General features: G+C 50.0%; 2 protein-coding genes across 4 annotated transcripts in view; one reads left to right on the top strand and one right to left on the bottom strand.

Moving 5' to 3' along the window:
- MZF1 (myeloid zinc finger 1) overlaps nt 1-6948 on the top strand; it is a 66389-nt gene extending 59441 nt beyond the window's left edge. The window contains exon 8 of the mRNA XM_019438592.2: nt 6933-6948. The gene's annotated coding sequence lies outside the window, so the exon portion shown is untranslated. The remainder of the gene's footprint in view (nt 1-6932) is intronic.
- Nucleotides 769-7060, bottom strand: LOC128772521 (zinc finger protein 324A-like). 3 transcript variants are annotated; one of them, XM_053906254.1, is made up of 5 exons: nt 6260-7060; nt 5725-6142; nt 4636-4765; nt 4191-4307; nt 769-3783 (listed from the first exon to the last, which is right to left on the bottom strand). In XM_053906254.1, the coding sequence occupies exons 2-5, from the start codon at nt 5731-5733 to the stop codon at nt 2345-2347; spliced, it is 1695 nt and encodes a 564-aa protein (XP_053762229.1). In that variant the 5' UTR covers nt 5734-6142; nt 6260-7060; the 3' UTR covers nt 769-2344. The 3 variants fall into 3 exon arrangements, with proteins under 3 accessions (XP_053762229.1, XP_053762230.1, XP_053762228.1); XM_053906255.1 differs by having other exon boundaries at nt 5982-6142; XM_053906253.1 differs by lacking the exon at nt 5725-6142.
- Nucleotides 7061-17469: the final 10409 nt, after the last annotated feature.

Genomic DNA, 17469 nt, shown 5'->3' with positions numbered 1-17469 from the left:
GACTTCAAGCCCTGCATCGGGTTCACTGCTGTCAGCACAGAGCCAGCTTCCAATCCTGTCTCCCTCTCCTCAAAAGTAAACTTTTTTTTAATCTTAAAAAAAAAGATGCAGAAAAGATTGTATATGACTTGCTGAATACCCACTAGGTGTCTGACACATGCCTTTGCTCCTTTCCCCAGAAAGCTCTCTATCAGTTAGATTGGGGGCTGTGTCTGCATTTCACAGCTGTGCAGACTGAGTCTGTGACCTAATCAAGGCTCCCTCGTAGTGGTGAATCTGGGGGAAGGTGTGGAGGGGATAAGACCAGAGTGTGCACTAGAGAAGAGAGGATGAGTACAGCAGAGGTGGGCAGTTCCTCAGAAGCCTACAGGGTACCAGGAGGCTCACTTCAGTGGACTTGCACTCCAAGGATCTCGGAGAGCCAGATGCTGCAAGACAGCTCTCCCTGCCACCCTATCTCCCCTCCTTGTAGGACTTGTGACGCTCCAGAAGCAGAAGATGGGTCTGAAACTGTTGGCAGGTGAGGAGTGAGGGAAATGTCGTGTCTGTGCTCACTCTGTGTGGCAGATGGCTGCCAAACCTCGCAGGTGATGGGACTACAGAACCACCTTGCCTCAGATTCCCAAGCCTGGATCCACAGACTCCTCTCCTGGCAGAGCTGAGACTTGCGGCAGCCTCACAATGTCCACCTTGCCCAAGTCTCCTAGAACACTCCCCCCCTGCCCCCGACACCTCGGGTTGCCAAGAAGATACGTCCTAGCATCTCACTGGAAAATAGACAAACTTCATCTCTACCCTTTGGACTCTCAAAAGGACATGAATTGAAGCCAAAGCTTCAAAGTTCTGTGATGATCATTCTTAAATTGTGTTGTTAGGTGCACCTGACTGGCTCGTGATCTTGGGGTGGTGACTTAAAGCCCCATGTTGGGTGTAGAGATCACCTAAATAAATAAACTTAAAAAAAAAAAAAAAGATGTTATTGTTAAACCCTTCTGAACCATGACTAGAGGCTGGGAGGAGAGACTGAGGTTGTGGATTTCCACAGTGCTGTGCAGGGATTTACACAATGTACATCCACTCCAACTTATAATTTTTGGTCTTTTCTTTTTTGTTCCCAAGAAAAGAGACCACTAACATCCCTAGGGGTGAGGCCTGAGGTCAAGACAGGGCCTGCTCTGCTGAGGGCCACAGGGAGAAACCTGGGCCCCAGTCCACCACGTGTCCCAGCCACGTGGAGGTGTCCCATGATGGGAGGGCATCACACACACATGGCCTTAGGTAACAGCAAATCCTCTTTCCAACTGAGAGAAGAGCACAGGTGGGCACTTGCCCACTGACCCTGCAGAAACAAGTAGTCCCATCTGGTCTCCTCCAACCTGTTATCGTGGTCACCTCTCACCAGGGCAGTGGGGATATAAACACCCCTGTAACGGTGACTTTGGTAACAACAGGGCATGGCCAGGGCTGAGGCTCGGGTGAAACCTGAAGGAACACACTGATGTTTGTCTCCCTCCTCCCACCCCAGGGACCTCCGCCTCTACTTCCTCCACGTCCTGTGGGACTGCCATGTGCAGGAAGCCAGGCCTGGCATCGCCCAGCCTTCACACTGGCAGACTAGAGCACGAGTGCCAGAGCGTGGGGGCAGAGAGATGAGCTGGGCCTGTGACCTGGATTTAAGTCCTGGGCTCTGCTCTGTGCAGCGGCACACTCCCACTCTCTGCCTCAGTTTCCTCAACTGAGAAGTGGGGATACCAGCCATAGTAGCCATCTCACAGGGCTGGCAGTTGGCACATGTTGGCCCTTATCGAGATCCTGCTTGTCAAGGTGCTGCAAATACCCTCTGTAGCCTGAATCTCTCTCCCTCTCTCTTCCTTTCTTTTCCCCAGAGGTGGAAACTGAGGCTCAGAGCCCAAGGCCAACACCAGACCCCAACCTGACTTACTATCCACTGGGCCTGCTCCCAGAAGCCTCTGATGAACTGAGGTCTTGAGAGAATATCCTGAGGGTCAGCCTGTTGGCCAGTATGTGCGCGGGCGTCAGAAATTTCTAGGACTGCCTCCCCAACATTCCAGCATTCCCCTCCTCACCTGAGTGCTCACAGTCATAACAGGCATGAAGCGGCACTCTGATTGCCCAGTCTCTGCCCACCAAAGTCCCAGCCTCCACGTCCATCCCCCTGATCCTTCTGTAGTCAGATCTCTTAGAGTTGCAGTGAGCTGGTGCTGAAATGGCAAATATCGTCACCATGTGCAGACGGCACCACAGGGCACGCACAGGGCTTCTCCAGAATGTGCAGGGAACAAGGGCATTTTCCCACAGCCTGGGAGAGACTAGAGCCGTGAGCTCAGGCGTCAGCAGGGTTCGAAACTGCCGGTGGGCCTGAGGTGGGAGTGGGCCCAGCTACTCTGCCCAGCGTGCCCTCTGATGGTGCCCCTGAAGAAGGCCTGGCCTGGGGGCACAGGCCTGCCCCACGCCGAGGTCGCCGCACGGGCTTCTCTCCCGTGTGGATCCTCTGGTGGTGGAAGAGGGCCGGGCGCTCGCGGAAGGCACGGCCACAGTGTGCGCACACAAAGGGCTTCTCACCCGTGTGGATGCGTCGGTGGCTGAGCAACACTGCGCCCTTGGCGAAAGCCTTGCCACAGTCCCCGCAGCGGAAGGGCCGCTCCCCAGTGTGCAGCAGCTGGTGCTGCGTGAGGTTAGAGCTGTGGCTGAAGGCGCGGCCACACTGTGTGCAGGCGAAGGGCTTCTCACCCGTGTGCACGCGCTGGTGCTTGAAGAGGGAGGAACCCTGGCTGAAGGCGGCACCACAAAGGGCACAGGTGTAAGGCTTCTCACCCGTGTGCGTGCGCTCGTGCTGGATCAGGTGCGAGTTGCGGCAGAAACGGCAGCCACACTGAGCACATGCGTAGGGCCGCCCGCCTGCGTGGATCTTGCGGTGCTGGCTGAGGTTGGAGCCGTGGCTGAAGGCCTTGCCGCACTCGCTGCAGCGGAAGGACTTCTCAGCGGTGTGTATGCGCTGGTGCCGCACCAGCGAGGAGCTATGCCTGAAGGCCTTGCCACAGGCCGGACACGCATAGGGTGTCTCACCGCTGTGGATGCGCTGGTGCTGCGTCAGGTGTGATGTCTGGCTGAAGGCCTTGCCACACTGAGAGCATTCGTATGGCCGCTCTCCAGTGTGGGTGCGCAGGTGCTTGAGCAGGTCAGAGCTCTTCAGAAACACTTTGGTGCACGCTCTGCATTCGAAGGGCTTCTCCCCGGAGAGGAAGCTGGGGCCTGTGTGGAGGGCCTTGCCCAGCTGATCCCAGGTAGGGGGCTCTTGGCTAGCAGGGAGTCCATGAGGCTTGAGGCTAGTTCCACCCTTTTCTCTTTCCCTAGAGGTGAGACCAGTCTCAAATTCTGGAATTTTGGGGCAGCCTCTTCCAGGGCCATCCTGCCCAAATGGCTTCTGGGCCCCACATGGCCTCGGCTGCTTGTCTGGCATGGGGCGGTTCATGAGGGCTTTCTCCCTAGGCGGGCTATCCTCAGGAGTCCTCAGTGGAGAGGTTAACCGCAGACTGACATTGGCTTCCCCGCTGCCAGGACCCAGCAGGAGCCTTTCCCAATAGATTACCGACACGCCTGTGGACTTTTTCTCCTGAGAGAGGGAGGTGCCCTGCCAACCCACTGAGCTTTTCCCACGTTCGCAGGTGCCTGTGAAGGTAGGTGCTGGAAGGGTGCCATTCTGGAAGGTCACTGGCAAAGCTGCTTCAGGAACAACCTTGTCATATGCCAGATGACAGGGACCTGAAGGCATAGAAATGGTATATCCTGGGTCATCCTGGCCAAGAGGGGGTGATCAGGACGGGCCTAGTGGGCAGGCCTTTGCTGGAGGCTACCAAATCCTATAGGCTTTACTCACAAACCCTATTTCCCCAAGCCTCTTCCCTAGCATGGTGAACTCTATGAGGGCAGGAGCAGGAGAGACCTGGTAGATAGAGGCTGTGCCCCAGTGCCTGGAAAGGGGTACCCTGGGAGCTACCCCTTGAATGGCAAGCCAAGGCCAGAGCCGCCAGGAGAGGCTGATGGTAGGAAAACAGGAGGGAGTCAGGCCGGAAGGAGGAGATGAAAGTGTCCAGGAAAGCAGGGAAACGGGGGACAGAAGCCTGGCCATTGGTTAGCCCCAAGCTCACACCCTCTGAGCCCCCACTCACCAGGGCTGGGCTTTCTCTGAGCATTCCTGGCTGGTGTCACAACTGTCCCGCTGAGAACCCAGGGCTCCTCGCCACGCTCCAGCTGCAGGACCACCCGGGGTCGTGAGGCAGAGAGTCCTGTGAGAAAACACAAGCAAGTGAGGGGCCAGGCCCAGCTCAGGACAACCTACTGCCCAAGACATGGCAGGAGTGAGGGGCTTTGTGGGACATAGATGGTGTCATCTGATGCCTCACTGCAGGGCAGGACTCACAGGAAAAGTTCAATGGTCCCCGTGAGGAGAACCGTGTTGGCGGCACCAGATGAAAGGGGCCGAGCCTAGACACAGGCGCCACAGTGGCACAGGGACACTCAGCCAATTGGTGTGAGGCTGCTCACAGGCCAACAGGAGAGAAGGGGTTAGTGCTGGCAATGACTGAGCTTCCCACGGAAAACCCAGGGCCTTACCCAGCAAGGACACAAGCGCGAAGTTCTCTAACATCACGTGGCAGTTCTCTAACATCACGTGGGCTGCGTCCAGGAGCTCCCACTCCTCCTGGGAGAAGTACACGGCCACATCCTCAAAGGCCATCAGGCCCTACAAGAGTGGGCAGGGGAAGGTAGACACAATCTAAGCTCTGGCTGTGGGACCCAGGACCCGCCTCCCTGTCCCAATGGCTACCCCAACTAGTGTCCCTCAGATGCTCACCTTCCCCCCCTGCCCCACCCCAGGGCTCTGCAACTCTGCAGATGAAACTTCCCTCCCCTCCCCTCCACCCTACCTGTCTAGGGCATACAGGTCTTCTCAGACTCCCTACTAGCCACTCTATACAAGGCAGCCAGAGCAAGCCCATGGCCTTCAGATGGCTGCTACTCCAAAGGCAGGCCCAGGTGTCTACTCGTGCTCCAGTCTTTGCACAAGTTGACCCTCTCCAGACGTGCCACGCCCTTATCTGTTCTTGTAATTAGCAATTGTACAAGTCCTAGCTGTGGACCCACAAGACATGCCCATCCCCGTAAGGATGCCCGCCTCTGCTGAACCTGCCTGACATTCCAAGGCTGCTCCTTCAGCCTGAAGGACCGGCTAATCCCCTCCAGTCACTATAGGACTGGCCCCAAGAGTCTGGTCGCCACACAGGAAGCCAGTTCCCCTCTCCCTCTATAGCCATGTGCTCCTCGCCCCCCATTTCCTTGGCCAAAACCCTCCCTTCAGCCACTTGCCAGACCTCCCCTGGGAGCCCCAGGGGCCACCAGCCTCTTTGCATCTCCCTGGAGCACTACCCATCCCTGGCTGAATCTACGATATTCCCTCCTCCTAAGTCTGATTCCCAGGCCCTGCCTTGGTTCCGAATACCAGGACTCTGTCCTTGGACACCTACAATTCCAGGTCCACATGATACCTCCACTCTGGGACATCACAGACTCCCTGATTTTACTCTGAAACCTGTTTTGCCTTCAAATTCCTGTTTCTGTCTACAGCAACTCCATTCTTCTGGGTGCTCAGGCTTAAACACTTGGGACTGTGCTCCACTCGGGGCACTCGCTCACACGCCGCACCTGAGACATCAGATCGTTCCAGAATCCAGCCACTTTCCCATCTCCACTGGCCCCGTGTGCAGCGGGTGCCGTCTTTGTCCACCTGGACTGTCGTGCTGCCTGCTCCCTGCACACAGCCACCCCCTCTGCGTCATTTCTCCGCCAAGCAAACGGTGGGTTACTTTAAAATCTCTAACTTAAAGCATATCCAGGCTCTGTTAGAATCATCCCATGGCCCCCGATGCAACTCAAGCCTGCCATTTCTCTCCCGTGCTCACGTCAGGAAGCTCAGCTCCGGAAGCACCTAGGTTCAGTCTCCCCTCCCAGCTTTTGCACGTGCGGGACCCTCTGCTTGGAACTTCCTTCTACACCTCACTCCCTTGGCTGCCAGAAGTGGGGATCTCACACGTGCACGCTCCACTGGCCTGAACGCCGGGGCCTAGGACGAACCGAGAGGGGAGACAAAACGTGCAGGTAAAGTCTCTCCCTGCGTCGAGAATCGGGTCCTTCGAGGAGGGATCCGGGCGGATGGGAGCCTTACGCTTCCTCTACTCACCTGGGCCCGGTGTGTCAGCGCCGCGGTCGCCATCAGAACCTGTACTTGGGGACTCGCAGAAAGAGACGGACAACACGGACTCGCCGGCTCCTGGTCTCAGCCTCCCGGACCGTCTAAGGCAGGGTCGCTCAGGGCGCCGCCTCCCCCGCCGCCCCGGGGTCGGACAGCACGTGACTCGGGGCGCCGCCCCACAGCCCCGCGGAGCGGCCCAGGCTCCTCACGGAGAAGCCTAGGCTCGGGGCGCGACCGTCGCCCGCAATCAGGGCGTGCGCGAGACGGTCCACCGCTCGAGTCTTCCTCCCAGCCCTCGCCTCGGGTCTCCAAACCTTCTAAGAAACCGGCCTGGAGGCTCGCGGCGCTCCAGTTCACCAATACCGGTGTGGCCCAACGCCCGGTAGCAAAGTGACAGTCCGGGACGCCGGAAGTCCAGCCCCCGAAAGTCCTCATAGGCCCAGTGCACGCTGCGGACGCACGCGCGGCGGCTTCTGGGAAGCGCAGTTCCCGTCCCGCGTGGGCGGAGCCCTGCTTGATATCTGCGGCAACGTCTAGGCATCACCGCGCGGCGCGCTGGGAAATGGAGTCCCGCAGGCGCTCCCCAACTTCCGTGGATCCCAGGGAGTGAGGTGTGAGATCGCCCGGCTCGGCGTCCTTCACTCGGGGTCCTGGGCTCTAGACACTCGCCCACGCGGCGGACTAGACTTAACGCGGGACGCGCAGAAGCGGAAATTGCTGAGGTCCCAGGAGGCGACCCCGGCACCGGGCTTTAAAGACAAAGCGTGAAGGGAAAAAAAAAAAAAAAAAAAAAGACAAAGCCTGATAGGGGCCCCTGGGTGGCTCAGTTGGTTGAGCAGCCGACTTAGGCTCAAGTCATGATACCGGGGTTTGTGAGTTCCTTGCTGACAGCTCAGACCCTGGAGTCGGCTTCAGATTCTGAATCTCCCTCTTTCTCTGCCCTCCCCTGCTAGTTCTCTCCCTCTCTCTCAAAAATAAATAAACAGTAAAAAAAAAAAAATCTTTAATGAATAAATAAACAAACAAATAAATAAAAGGACATAGCCTGATGAGAGGGGCGAGTTAGGAGGGACGGTGCTTTGGCACAGAGCCTGGCTCTACCTCTGGAGGCCTGTGCCCTGGATTGACCTCTCCGTGTTTTGTAAAGGGGTTAACATCAGGTTTGCAAGCCCCTAGGCTAAATTTTTCTGGAGTCTGAATTGTTTTCTGACACTTTGCTAAACCATCTGTTTTCCTTGCTAAACTGGACCGCGCAAAATGTACTTTCCCAGACTTGCCTGTCTTTGGGTCGTCTAGGTGTGGCTGGCACATCAGGATATTGATTCCTTGGTCCTGTCTCCTGGGGACCAACCTGAGTTTCTGCCACACGTGAAAACAAAAGGAAGGGCAGTCTCAGTACACGCCCACGACTGCTGGAGAACGAGAGCTTTCCTCTTTGTTGCTCTAGTGTGAGGGTTTGTTTTAGGTTTTGTTGTCAGGGTCCTTCATCTTCGTACATACATGGTACAATGACGTTACCCATCGTAGAGCTGTTATAAGGAAATACGGAATTAATCTGTAGAGTTCGTTCATTCTTGCCGCCTTCCTTCCTCCCTTCCTCCCTTCCTCCGTCCTTATATATATGCATCTATGTCAGCAACAACTGTCCTTAGAATTAACACTATTTGTCCTTATATATATGCATCTATGTCAGCAACAACTGTCCTTAGAATTAACACTATTTGTAAATCGTAATGCAAGAGAGCTCAGTCATAGAGATTTAAATAGGACACACCTAGCAATATTAATGAGTCACATTATACTACAAGTGAGGTCACACAGTTCATATCTGATTACTCCCATGAATAGAAAGGCAGCAGCTGATGTAAAGGTGCAGCTAAACCAAAGGCAGATTCTTAACCACCAAAACCTGTTTATGTGCTTTCATTTCACACTTGTGTCTAAGTATTTAGGTGAGAATTGATGTAAATTCACATGAGATAAAGAAATGTGCTCTCCAGATAATCACAATGCAAGAGACCACAACAATTTTGGAATATTTGTGTGTAAATGTTGCTCACTTTGAAAGAATTTAAGAAAATGTAAGTATTAAATTCATGACTTTATCCAAAGCTTAGAGGCATTAACATTTCAAGCACTCTTTGAATGTTTGGAGACATTTAATTTCTTATTTAAAAAGTATCCGTATGGGGGCACCTGGCCGACTCAGTCACTAGAGCTTGCAACTTTGGATCTCAGGGTTGTGAATTTGAGCCCCATGTTGGGTGTAGAGGTTACTGACAAATAAAATCTTGAAAAGATAAAATAAAATAATATAAAATCATCCCTATAATGTGGAATTAGTTAGACTACAGGGATCTTGATGCCTAATATTGAGAGAAATGCTCATTGTTCGATAAATTCATAATTTAATGAATTGGAAATGAATAGCAGCAACAAATCTTCCTCTGTACACAAAATAGCTCCAATACATATACCTGGCTCCCATTCTACCCTGAACAAGATGGCACAGGAGATGGGGGGTTATGGGGGGTGTTGTCTGTGGCAGGTGCTTGGACCCTAACCACTTGGTTGGACATCTGTGAGCTCCTGTTCCCATATCAGTAAAAGCAAAACAGATAGTAGTAAACACTCGCATTGGGCTGAATTGTGTAGAGCACTGATTCTTTCCTTGGCTGGGTTGAGCCTATTGATGAGCTCATTGAAGGCACTCTTTGTTTCTATTACAGTGTTTTTTATTTCTAGCCCTAACTTTTGATCTTTTCTTAAGAGTTTCCATCTCTTTGCTCACATTATCCATCTATTCCTGTATTTTGTCAATTTTTTCATCTAGAGCCCTTAACATCTTAATCATTGCTATTTTACGCCCGTCTGATAATTCCAACATCTGTTCATATCTGAGTGTCATTCTGATGACTGCTTTGTGTGTCTTCGGGCTGCCTTTTTTCTTGCCTTTTGACATGCCTTGTCATTTGTTGTTGAACACCAGACACATGTTTGTTAAGAGGAACTAAGGCGACGGGAGGTTTGTATGAGGATTTATGGTAATATGGATAGGAGGAGGGCTGTGTTTAATGTTTGCTTTAGCAGGGGATGCTGGAGCCTTCAAATTCCTCTAGTGCCCTAGTTGTTGTCTCTTCTCTAGACTTTGTGCTCTGGTCAGTATTCTTCTTTGGAGAGAGTCTGTGTCTTGCATCTGTTTTAGTTATAGTGCACTGTTGTTACACTGGAACTCCACTGATGTGGTGTATGGGTGACAGGGGAGAGGAGCATACTAAATCTTCCAATGAATACTCGGTCTTTAGTGGGACTGCGCCTCAGGAGTATATCTCCACTCCTATAGTTTTCTTCCCTTCTTTCTTTCTTCTTTTCTTTCTTTCTTCTCTTTCTTTTCTTTCTTTCTTTCTTTTCTTCCTTTCTTTCTTCTTTTTCTTGACCCCAACTGCCTTCCCTGGCATTTCTCAATGTATTTCCTTGTAGCCCTGGCCCCTGTTGACTATGACCTCTCTCACTTAGGTGAGAGAAGGCTAGTGGGACCTGGAATGGGAGCACTGTCTTTCCCCAAATGGAAATGGCTCCAGTCTTTATTCCTGTAGTGTATGGAAGTATAACAAGGGTTATCTCTCTGTTCAGATGACACCTCCTCTTCCTCTGCTTCATGCTAACAACTTAAAAACAGGAAATGCCAGTTCACTGAGTGCATATTGGACATACCCAGTATAGAGTCCATGGGGTCACTGTCAAGTGGCCAGGAATTAGGTTCACTGCAGGCCTGGACAGCCCAGACTTGGGGCCCCTCAACAGGTGCGACTACAAAGTGATATGGTAATTCTCTTGCTCACTTATATGTTTGGGGTATTTGGTACAGCCTTAGCCTCTGGTCACAGGGGAGCACCATGCTGGGTGGTAGGTCTTCGTGCTAGTTATACCTGGACCCTAACCCCTTGGAATGCACAAATGGCTGTCATCCAATAGCATGTTAATAAGACATTTCAAAGATGCTTGACCAAGTCAGGACACACTAAGGGGAGACTGGTGTTGGAAGACCTGAGATAAAGAGATCAGGGAGTGAGGGGAAAGGGTGAGATATGAGCCTCAGAAGGTGGGCACAGCATGGGGCTGGAATCAGGAGAGAAAAGGAGAGTGGGAAGACAATCTGGAGTGTCCAGTGTATAAAAAGACACAACAAGCCCTAATCAGGTAACTTGCCCCCATCAAGACAGCACACATAGACACAATTGAACCAAAGTGTCTAAGTAATAAGATATGTATAATAGAATATGTATGGGCCACCTGGGTGTCTCAGCCCGGTAAGTGTCTGACTGTTAATTTTGGCTCAGGTCATGATCTCACTATGGATGTGCAGACTTACAGGTTCATCAGCACCTTATACAAATCCCTGCTCCCCAAAGCCCAGACAGCTTGGGGCATTCACTCTTTTTGCTATTATATTTGCAAGGTTTAAAACATAATTATCTACTTTTCTTATTCCCGCCCCAGACTAGAAACACAATGAATTAATATTTATTTGATAGATCACACACATTTTTTTTTCTTTTTCTTTTGTTTTTTAAAGTAAACTCTGCACCCAATGTGGGACTCAAACTCAAGACCCCGAGATCAAGAGTTGCTAGCTCCACTGACTGTACTAGCCAGGTGCCCAGATCATACACATATTTTTTTCTCCCCCACCCTAATCACACATATTTTATTCTTACTTTATTCAATTGATGTTTCTGGGTTTTTTTGTTCCACACCACTCTAATTAGCATGGCTTAGTAATAAGTTTTAACATCTGATAAGGAATTTTCTCCTTACTTAAAAAAATATTTTTTAAATTGTTTAAAGTTTATTTATTTATTTGGAGAGCAATAAAAAGTGTGAGTGGGGGAGGGGCAGAGAGAGAGAGGGAGACAGAGAATCCCAAGCAGGGTCTGTCCTGCCACCACAGAGCTTGATGCGGGGTTCGATCCTATGAACTGTGAGATCATGACCTGAGCTGAAACCCAGAGTGGGTTAACCAACTGAGCCACCCAGGCACCCCTAAAGTTTTTCTAATTAAAATTTATTTATTTATTTTGAGAGAGAGAGAGACAGAGAGAGAGAGGGCCTGAGCGAGGGAGTGGCAGAGAGAGAATCCCCAGCACGCTCCACACTGTCAACACGGAGCCGATGTGGGGCTCGATCACATGAGCCATGGGATTATGACCCAAGCTGAAAACAAGAGTAGGATGCTCAACAGAATGAGCCACCCAGGTGCTCCTCTCCTTACCTTTTTTTAAAGTTTATTTTTTTTATTTTGAGAAAGACAGAGAGAGTGAGCGGGGAGGGGCAGAGAGAGAGAGTGGAAAGAATCCCAAGCAGGCTCCGTGCTCAGAGGGAGGAGCCTGATTAGGGTTCAGTCTCATGAACCATGAGATCATGACCTGAACCAAAATCAGAGTTGGACTCATAACCAACTGAGACACCCAGGCGCCCCATCCTTACTTTTATTTCAAAATATGCTTAGGTAGTTTTCTTAGTCTGTTTGGGCTGGTGTAACAGAATGCCACCAACTCAATGGCTTATAAACAACAGAAATTTATTTCTAACAGTTCTTGAGGCTGCAAGGTCCAAGATCAAGGCACTATCATATTCATTGTCTGGTGAGAGCCTGCTTCCTGGCTCACAGAGGGCCATCTTTCCACTGGCACAAGAGGAAAAGGAACTTTCTCGGGTCTCTTTTATGAGAGCACAATTTCACTCATGGGAGCTCTGCCCTCATAACCTAATCACCTCCCAAAGGCCCATCACCAAATACCACCACATTGGGGATTAGCCTTCAATATGAATTTGGTGGAGACACAAACATTCAGACTAGAGTAGCACTGGTCATGTGTCAGAACTCTTCCCCAGTTCTTCCTTCCATCCCCCAACAAAAACCCCACTGCTTAAGTGAAAGGTAGTAGAGGCACCATGCTTTTGTTCTGTTCTTATAGGGTGGCTGCTGTGGCAGGGATCCCTGTCTGGGTGGTAGACGCCCTTGTAGTTGGGCCATGAATCCCAGGAACAACAGATCCTGGCCTAGGGAATAAATCATGCCTGGCACATAAGCATGTGAGCTTTCCAAATACAGTCAGAGGCTATAGTGATGACTTAGGTGGTGAAGTTTCTTAAAGACTACCAAGTCCACAGGGTCTTCTTGTCCCATCTTTCCCTTACTATTCACTCCACCTCCTTCCCTCTTTGGGCTCCACTTCCACCCCCTTCCCTCTTTGGGCCTGTGCTTTCAGGTTTAATGATTCAAGATGAGATTTTCTCTCTCAGTAAATGAGCCGTGGTGACAAACAATATTGATAACTAGAGGCATCTCATGTTTGTCTCCCTCCTTCTTCTTTGGCTCTTTTCTCTAGACTGCTTGTCCCTGGGGAAGGGTTTCTGAGGAGATGTGGACATGGTTGCCGGCTGCCCTGGAGTGAGACCTCACTGAGTTTGGGTCTCCTGTGTTTCCTGACATGCCACCCATCCAAGGAAGGCCAGGCAGAGCCACATGGATTGGAGTTGTGGCCAGGTCTCTGCTGTGAGAGGTTGGGTGACAGGAGGCCCACAGGGAGAAACTTCTGAGAATGGTGTGGTGCAGGGGAAAACCTTTGGAAAAGGTAGGGTGGGAAGTTCTTCTGGGAATGGTGAGGTGGGTGGGACTTCTGGGAAGGGTAGGCTAGGCAGAACATTCTGGGAAGGGTATAGGGTGGGGGGATCTTTGGGGAAGAATGGGGGGACTATTCATGGCTTGAGAGGCCAGATCTGAAGGGACAGCAGATGTGGTAGGAGAGGAGGTCTCCAGGGTGTGTTTAGTGCTGGGGAGTAGGAAAGGCAGACATGGTCCAGACAGCCCATTGCAGAGTCAGGACAGGATGGGTGGGGCCTTCACAGAATGGGAAGTGGGTGGAGCACATACTCGTGGGCAGACACTTGTTCAGATACCCTTAGTATTTCTGAGACCATGGGAAAACACAAGTCTCCTGTAAAAGTGAACTGCCTCGTTGAGTACCCATGGCTCATTAGGAGACGGGTCCACCCATAGGCATCTGCCAGTGTGGGAAGAGACTGTGGCCTGTGCAGACCCCAGAAAAGCCTTTGATTCTCCAAAAGATGGTGCTTACTTGAGGGGCGTTGGAGTTGGTGATGGGCACGGGTGGGTGAGACTTCCCAGGTGTGGTTTAGGTGGTAAAACAGGATTATGTGGATGAACATCTGTTAATTTAGAAGTTCTCTATTTTAAAGTGACTGGAAGAGTGTTTATTTGTTTATTGTATGATGTGAAGTTTGCTTTATAATTAATGTATGGATCTTTTGAAAGAAAAGTATGTCACAAACAAAGCTGATGCTCCAAGGAGAAGGGGATGGGTCCACTGGTATAGGGCATAGTGTGTACCTAGCCCACTGCCCTCACACAGGAGACCTGACCTTTCTTGGGCTGTGTCTCCTCATCTGTCAAGGGGATAGTTGTGCTTCTGGTATAGGGAAGGGTGGGGGGGTGTTGAGTATAGTGCTCAGAGCAGGCCTAGCATGTAGGTAGTACTGGAGTGCCATCTGCCCTGGTGTAACATCTGTCAGTCCTTCATTCCTTGTTTTTGCTGAATGCTATTCGCTATTCCACTATATGTTTATCCCACAATTTATTCATCCATTTCTCTGTTGATGGACATTTGGGTTGTTTCCACCTTTGGCTATTTTGAGTATGAACTTTTTTTTGTTTTGTTTTGTTTTGTTTTGTTTTGGATGAACATTCTTTTAATACATTTAAATTTTTTTACCTTTATTTTTTGAGAGAAAGAGTGAATGTGAACAGGGAGTTGGGGCAGAGGGAGAGAGAGAATCTTAAACAGACTCCATGCCCAGTACAGAGCCCAATGTGGGGCTCAACCGACTAAGCCACCCAGGTGCCCCAAGTATGAATAATCTTGTACATGTACTCGTTTTGAGTACCTATTTTCAATTCCTTGTTGTATATATCTGGAGTACTGACTAAAGCTTTAGCAGGACCCCTTTAGCTGTTGTGGGGCAAAAAGAACATGGAGGAGAGGATGTGGTGAGAGAGAAGCCAATTCAGTTAAGGGACTAGTGCCATGATATGGGAAACAAGGATGGCAGCAGTGGGAGAGTGAAGGGTGATCAGATCGTGGACCCCAGATGAAGATTATGGGGGCCCCCTTTGTTTCAGCTCTGAGCAACTAGAGGGATAGAGTTACCACTGAGATAGGAAGTGGCTGGAGGGGTAGGTAGCATTGAGCCAATAAAGTCTAGGCTGTCTAGGGACTTCTGGGTGGGACTGGAGGGGCAGTTGGCCTGGGGAATCAGGAGCTGAACATAATGTGACTGTGGTATAAGGGCTGGCAAAAGTGGAGGGGAAGGAAGAGCATGTCCCCAAGGCAGGGATAGACCAAAGGTGCAAGGGATGAAGAGCAGTCTTGTGGGTGGGATGAAGTTCCCTGGGAATGTGTGTCCACTCTTCCAGTGCCTCTCGGTTTGGGCCGGGGTCCCTCTCATCTCTGGGCACTATGGAATCCTGCCTGTTCTGCCCCCTCCCCTGAATCTGCTCAAAGCAAGGATGGAGAGGAGATGGCCTAGGTCTGGCTGGACAGATGTGTCCCAGTCCCAGGGACCTGTGACTTTTGAGGACATGGTCATGGCCTTCACCAAGGAGTGGGGGGGCCAGGGGGTTGCACAGAGGACCCTGTACTGGGAGGTGAAGCTGGAGAGGCTTTAGAACTCTGCACTGCTGGGTGAGGCCAAGCTCTGTCCCTCCCTTCCATTCATGCATGAGATTCAACAGTGTTGCATGTAGCAATCACTTGTTTTTGGTCATTGCTGTCTGCATAGTATTTCACTGCATGGATATCCAGTGTAGTTATCCACACTGCTATTGGTGGGTATATCAGTGAGTGTCCATTCAGGAGGCAGAAGAAATTTTCAAACGGTAATTTGAACAGGGTAAATTTGATATAAAAAGTTATTAATTAGGGGCATCCGGGTGGCTCAGTCAGTTAAGCATCTGACTCTTGATCTCGGCTCAGGTCATGATCTCCTCCTTTGTGGGTTCAAGCCCCGTGTTGGGCTATGCGCTGGCAACGCAGAGCCTACTTGGGATTCTCTCTCCCTCTCTCTCTGCCCCTTTCCCCACCAAAATAAATCAGTAAACTTAAAAAAAGTTATTAACTCTAACAGGGATAACTCTAAAAATTCTAGGGTTGAGAGAGAGAGAGAGTGCCAAAGGTAAGAATAAACTTTCAAGGTGGGAGCTCTGTCCTCAAGGTTGGGGGTTGGGGTTCAGACTTTGTTGGGGGAGGTGTGTTTGGAGCGCACTGGGTGGCAGAGAAATTCTCTGGGTTGCCCAAGCCAAGCAGGAATCACCACCTTGGTGTGGCGGTAGGCCAAGGCTACAGGCAGGCATGCAGAGGGAATTAAGATGCCACTACAGCTATGAGGCCTACAGCATGATGTTATCTGTTGGGAGAGGCATTGGGAATGTCCTGCTAGCAGGGCACCTTGGGGTGCATGGTATCCACATCAGGAGGGCCGTGGTGAGGTGGTTACTAGGTCAGGACAAGGCTTGGAGCTTGCCCAAAGAATGCCTACTTTGGGCAGTCTTCCACATGTACCACGGCTGTTGTGCAGTTGCAGGAAGAGAAACAGACACTCTTGTGGTTCTCCTCCAGTGCCTTCTGCTGACAAAGCTTAACAATGTGCTTTCTGCAAAGGAGAAATGCCTACAGGGTCCAGCCCACTACTGCAGAGCAGGTAAGAACATGGAGCTGAGAGGCAATAAATTGATAACTGCAGTGGGCTTGGGGCTGTTTTCTGATCTTTTACTTTTATATATAGTTCCTCTAAATGTTTTTGTACACGTGTTTTGGTGCTCATAAGCATTCATTTCTGTTGGGTGCATACCCAGGAGTGGAATTGCTGAGTCAGAGTACACATGTATTTAGTTGTAGTAGATACTGCCAAAGTTTTCCAAAATCATTACGTGCTTCATTTCTTATTCTTAAAAATTTTATTGAAAAACACTATCACCATTTCACTCCACACTCCATTCATCACTGGATACAGGCCCGTTTTCTACCTTTGGCTATGAACAGTACTAAACCCATTAATGATACATTATTGTATTAGTTTTCTATGCTGTTTAACAAATTGCCACAAACTTGGTGGCTTAAAACAACATCCATTCATTAGCTCACAGTTCTATAAGTCAGAAGTCTGGGAGATAGTGGCTGGGTTCTCTGCTCAGAGTATCACAAAGCTGAAATCAAGATGTTGCCTGGGCTAGGCTTTTATCTGGAGGACCTGGGAATTATCTGCTTCCAAACTCATTCAGGCTGTTGGCAGACTGCAGTTCCTTATGGTTGTAGGACTGAGGTCTCTGTTTCTTTGCTGGCTGTTTAGCCAGGGGTTGTTCTTACCTTCTAGAGGCCACAATGTTGTTCCCCTATCTTCAAAGCCAGCAATGCATATCAAATTCTTCTCATGCTTCAACTCTTTTGGACTCTCTTTTCTGCCACCAGCCAGAGAAAACTCCATGCTTTAAAAGGGTTCATGTGATTAGGCCACACCTACTGGGATCATTTCCATATTTTAAGGTCAACTTAACCCAATGACAAGAGTGATAGCTCATCATATTTACAGGTTCCAGTTCTGAGCTTCCTCACCAATATTTGTTATTGTCAGGGTTCTTATTTGCTATTTTGAAGACTGAGAAACCCATCATATTATTTAAGATTTGTATCTTAATTATTCACATTGGCCATGCTACGAATACCAGAATACCAAGCATAATGCCAGGAGCAGGTTATGTAAACACAGCAGGCCAGGCCCTGCCTTCTCAGCACTGGTATTTCTCTGATTACTTCTGAGCATGTATGTCTTTTCTGGTTTGTTGGTCCAATCAAGTTTTTTTCTGATGTGAATTACTGATTCACAGCTTTTATCCACATTTATAATAGGTTTTTAGTCATTTTCTTATTGATTTTGAGTTAAAAAATATTTTTTGTTGGAGAACTTCTTGGTGTTGTGGGGGGAGGAGAGGACTTGGAATTGGGGCAAGGAATCCAGTGTTGTTTCAAGGGAAAAACAAAATGAAACAAAAATCCCATGTTTCCTAAAACTCAACAATCCCACTTTGAGAGATTTACTCTAAGGAAATAACCAGAATTGGG

The sequence above is a fragment of the Panthera pardus genome, unplaced genomic scaffold, assembly GCF_024362965.1.
Source record: "Panthera pardus isolate Hobbes unplaced genomic scaffold, ASM2436296v1 HiC_scaffold_18, whole genome shotgun sequence".
NCBI lineage: Eukaryota > Metazoa > Chordata > Mammalia > Carnivora > Felidae > Panthera > Panthera pardus.
This window is presented reverse-complemented; position numbering and strand designations above follow the sequence as displayed.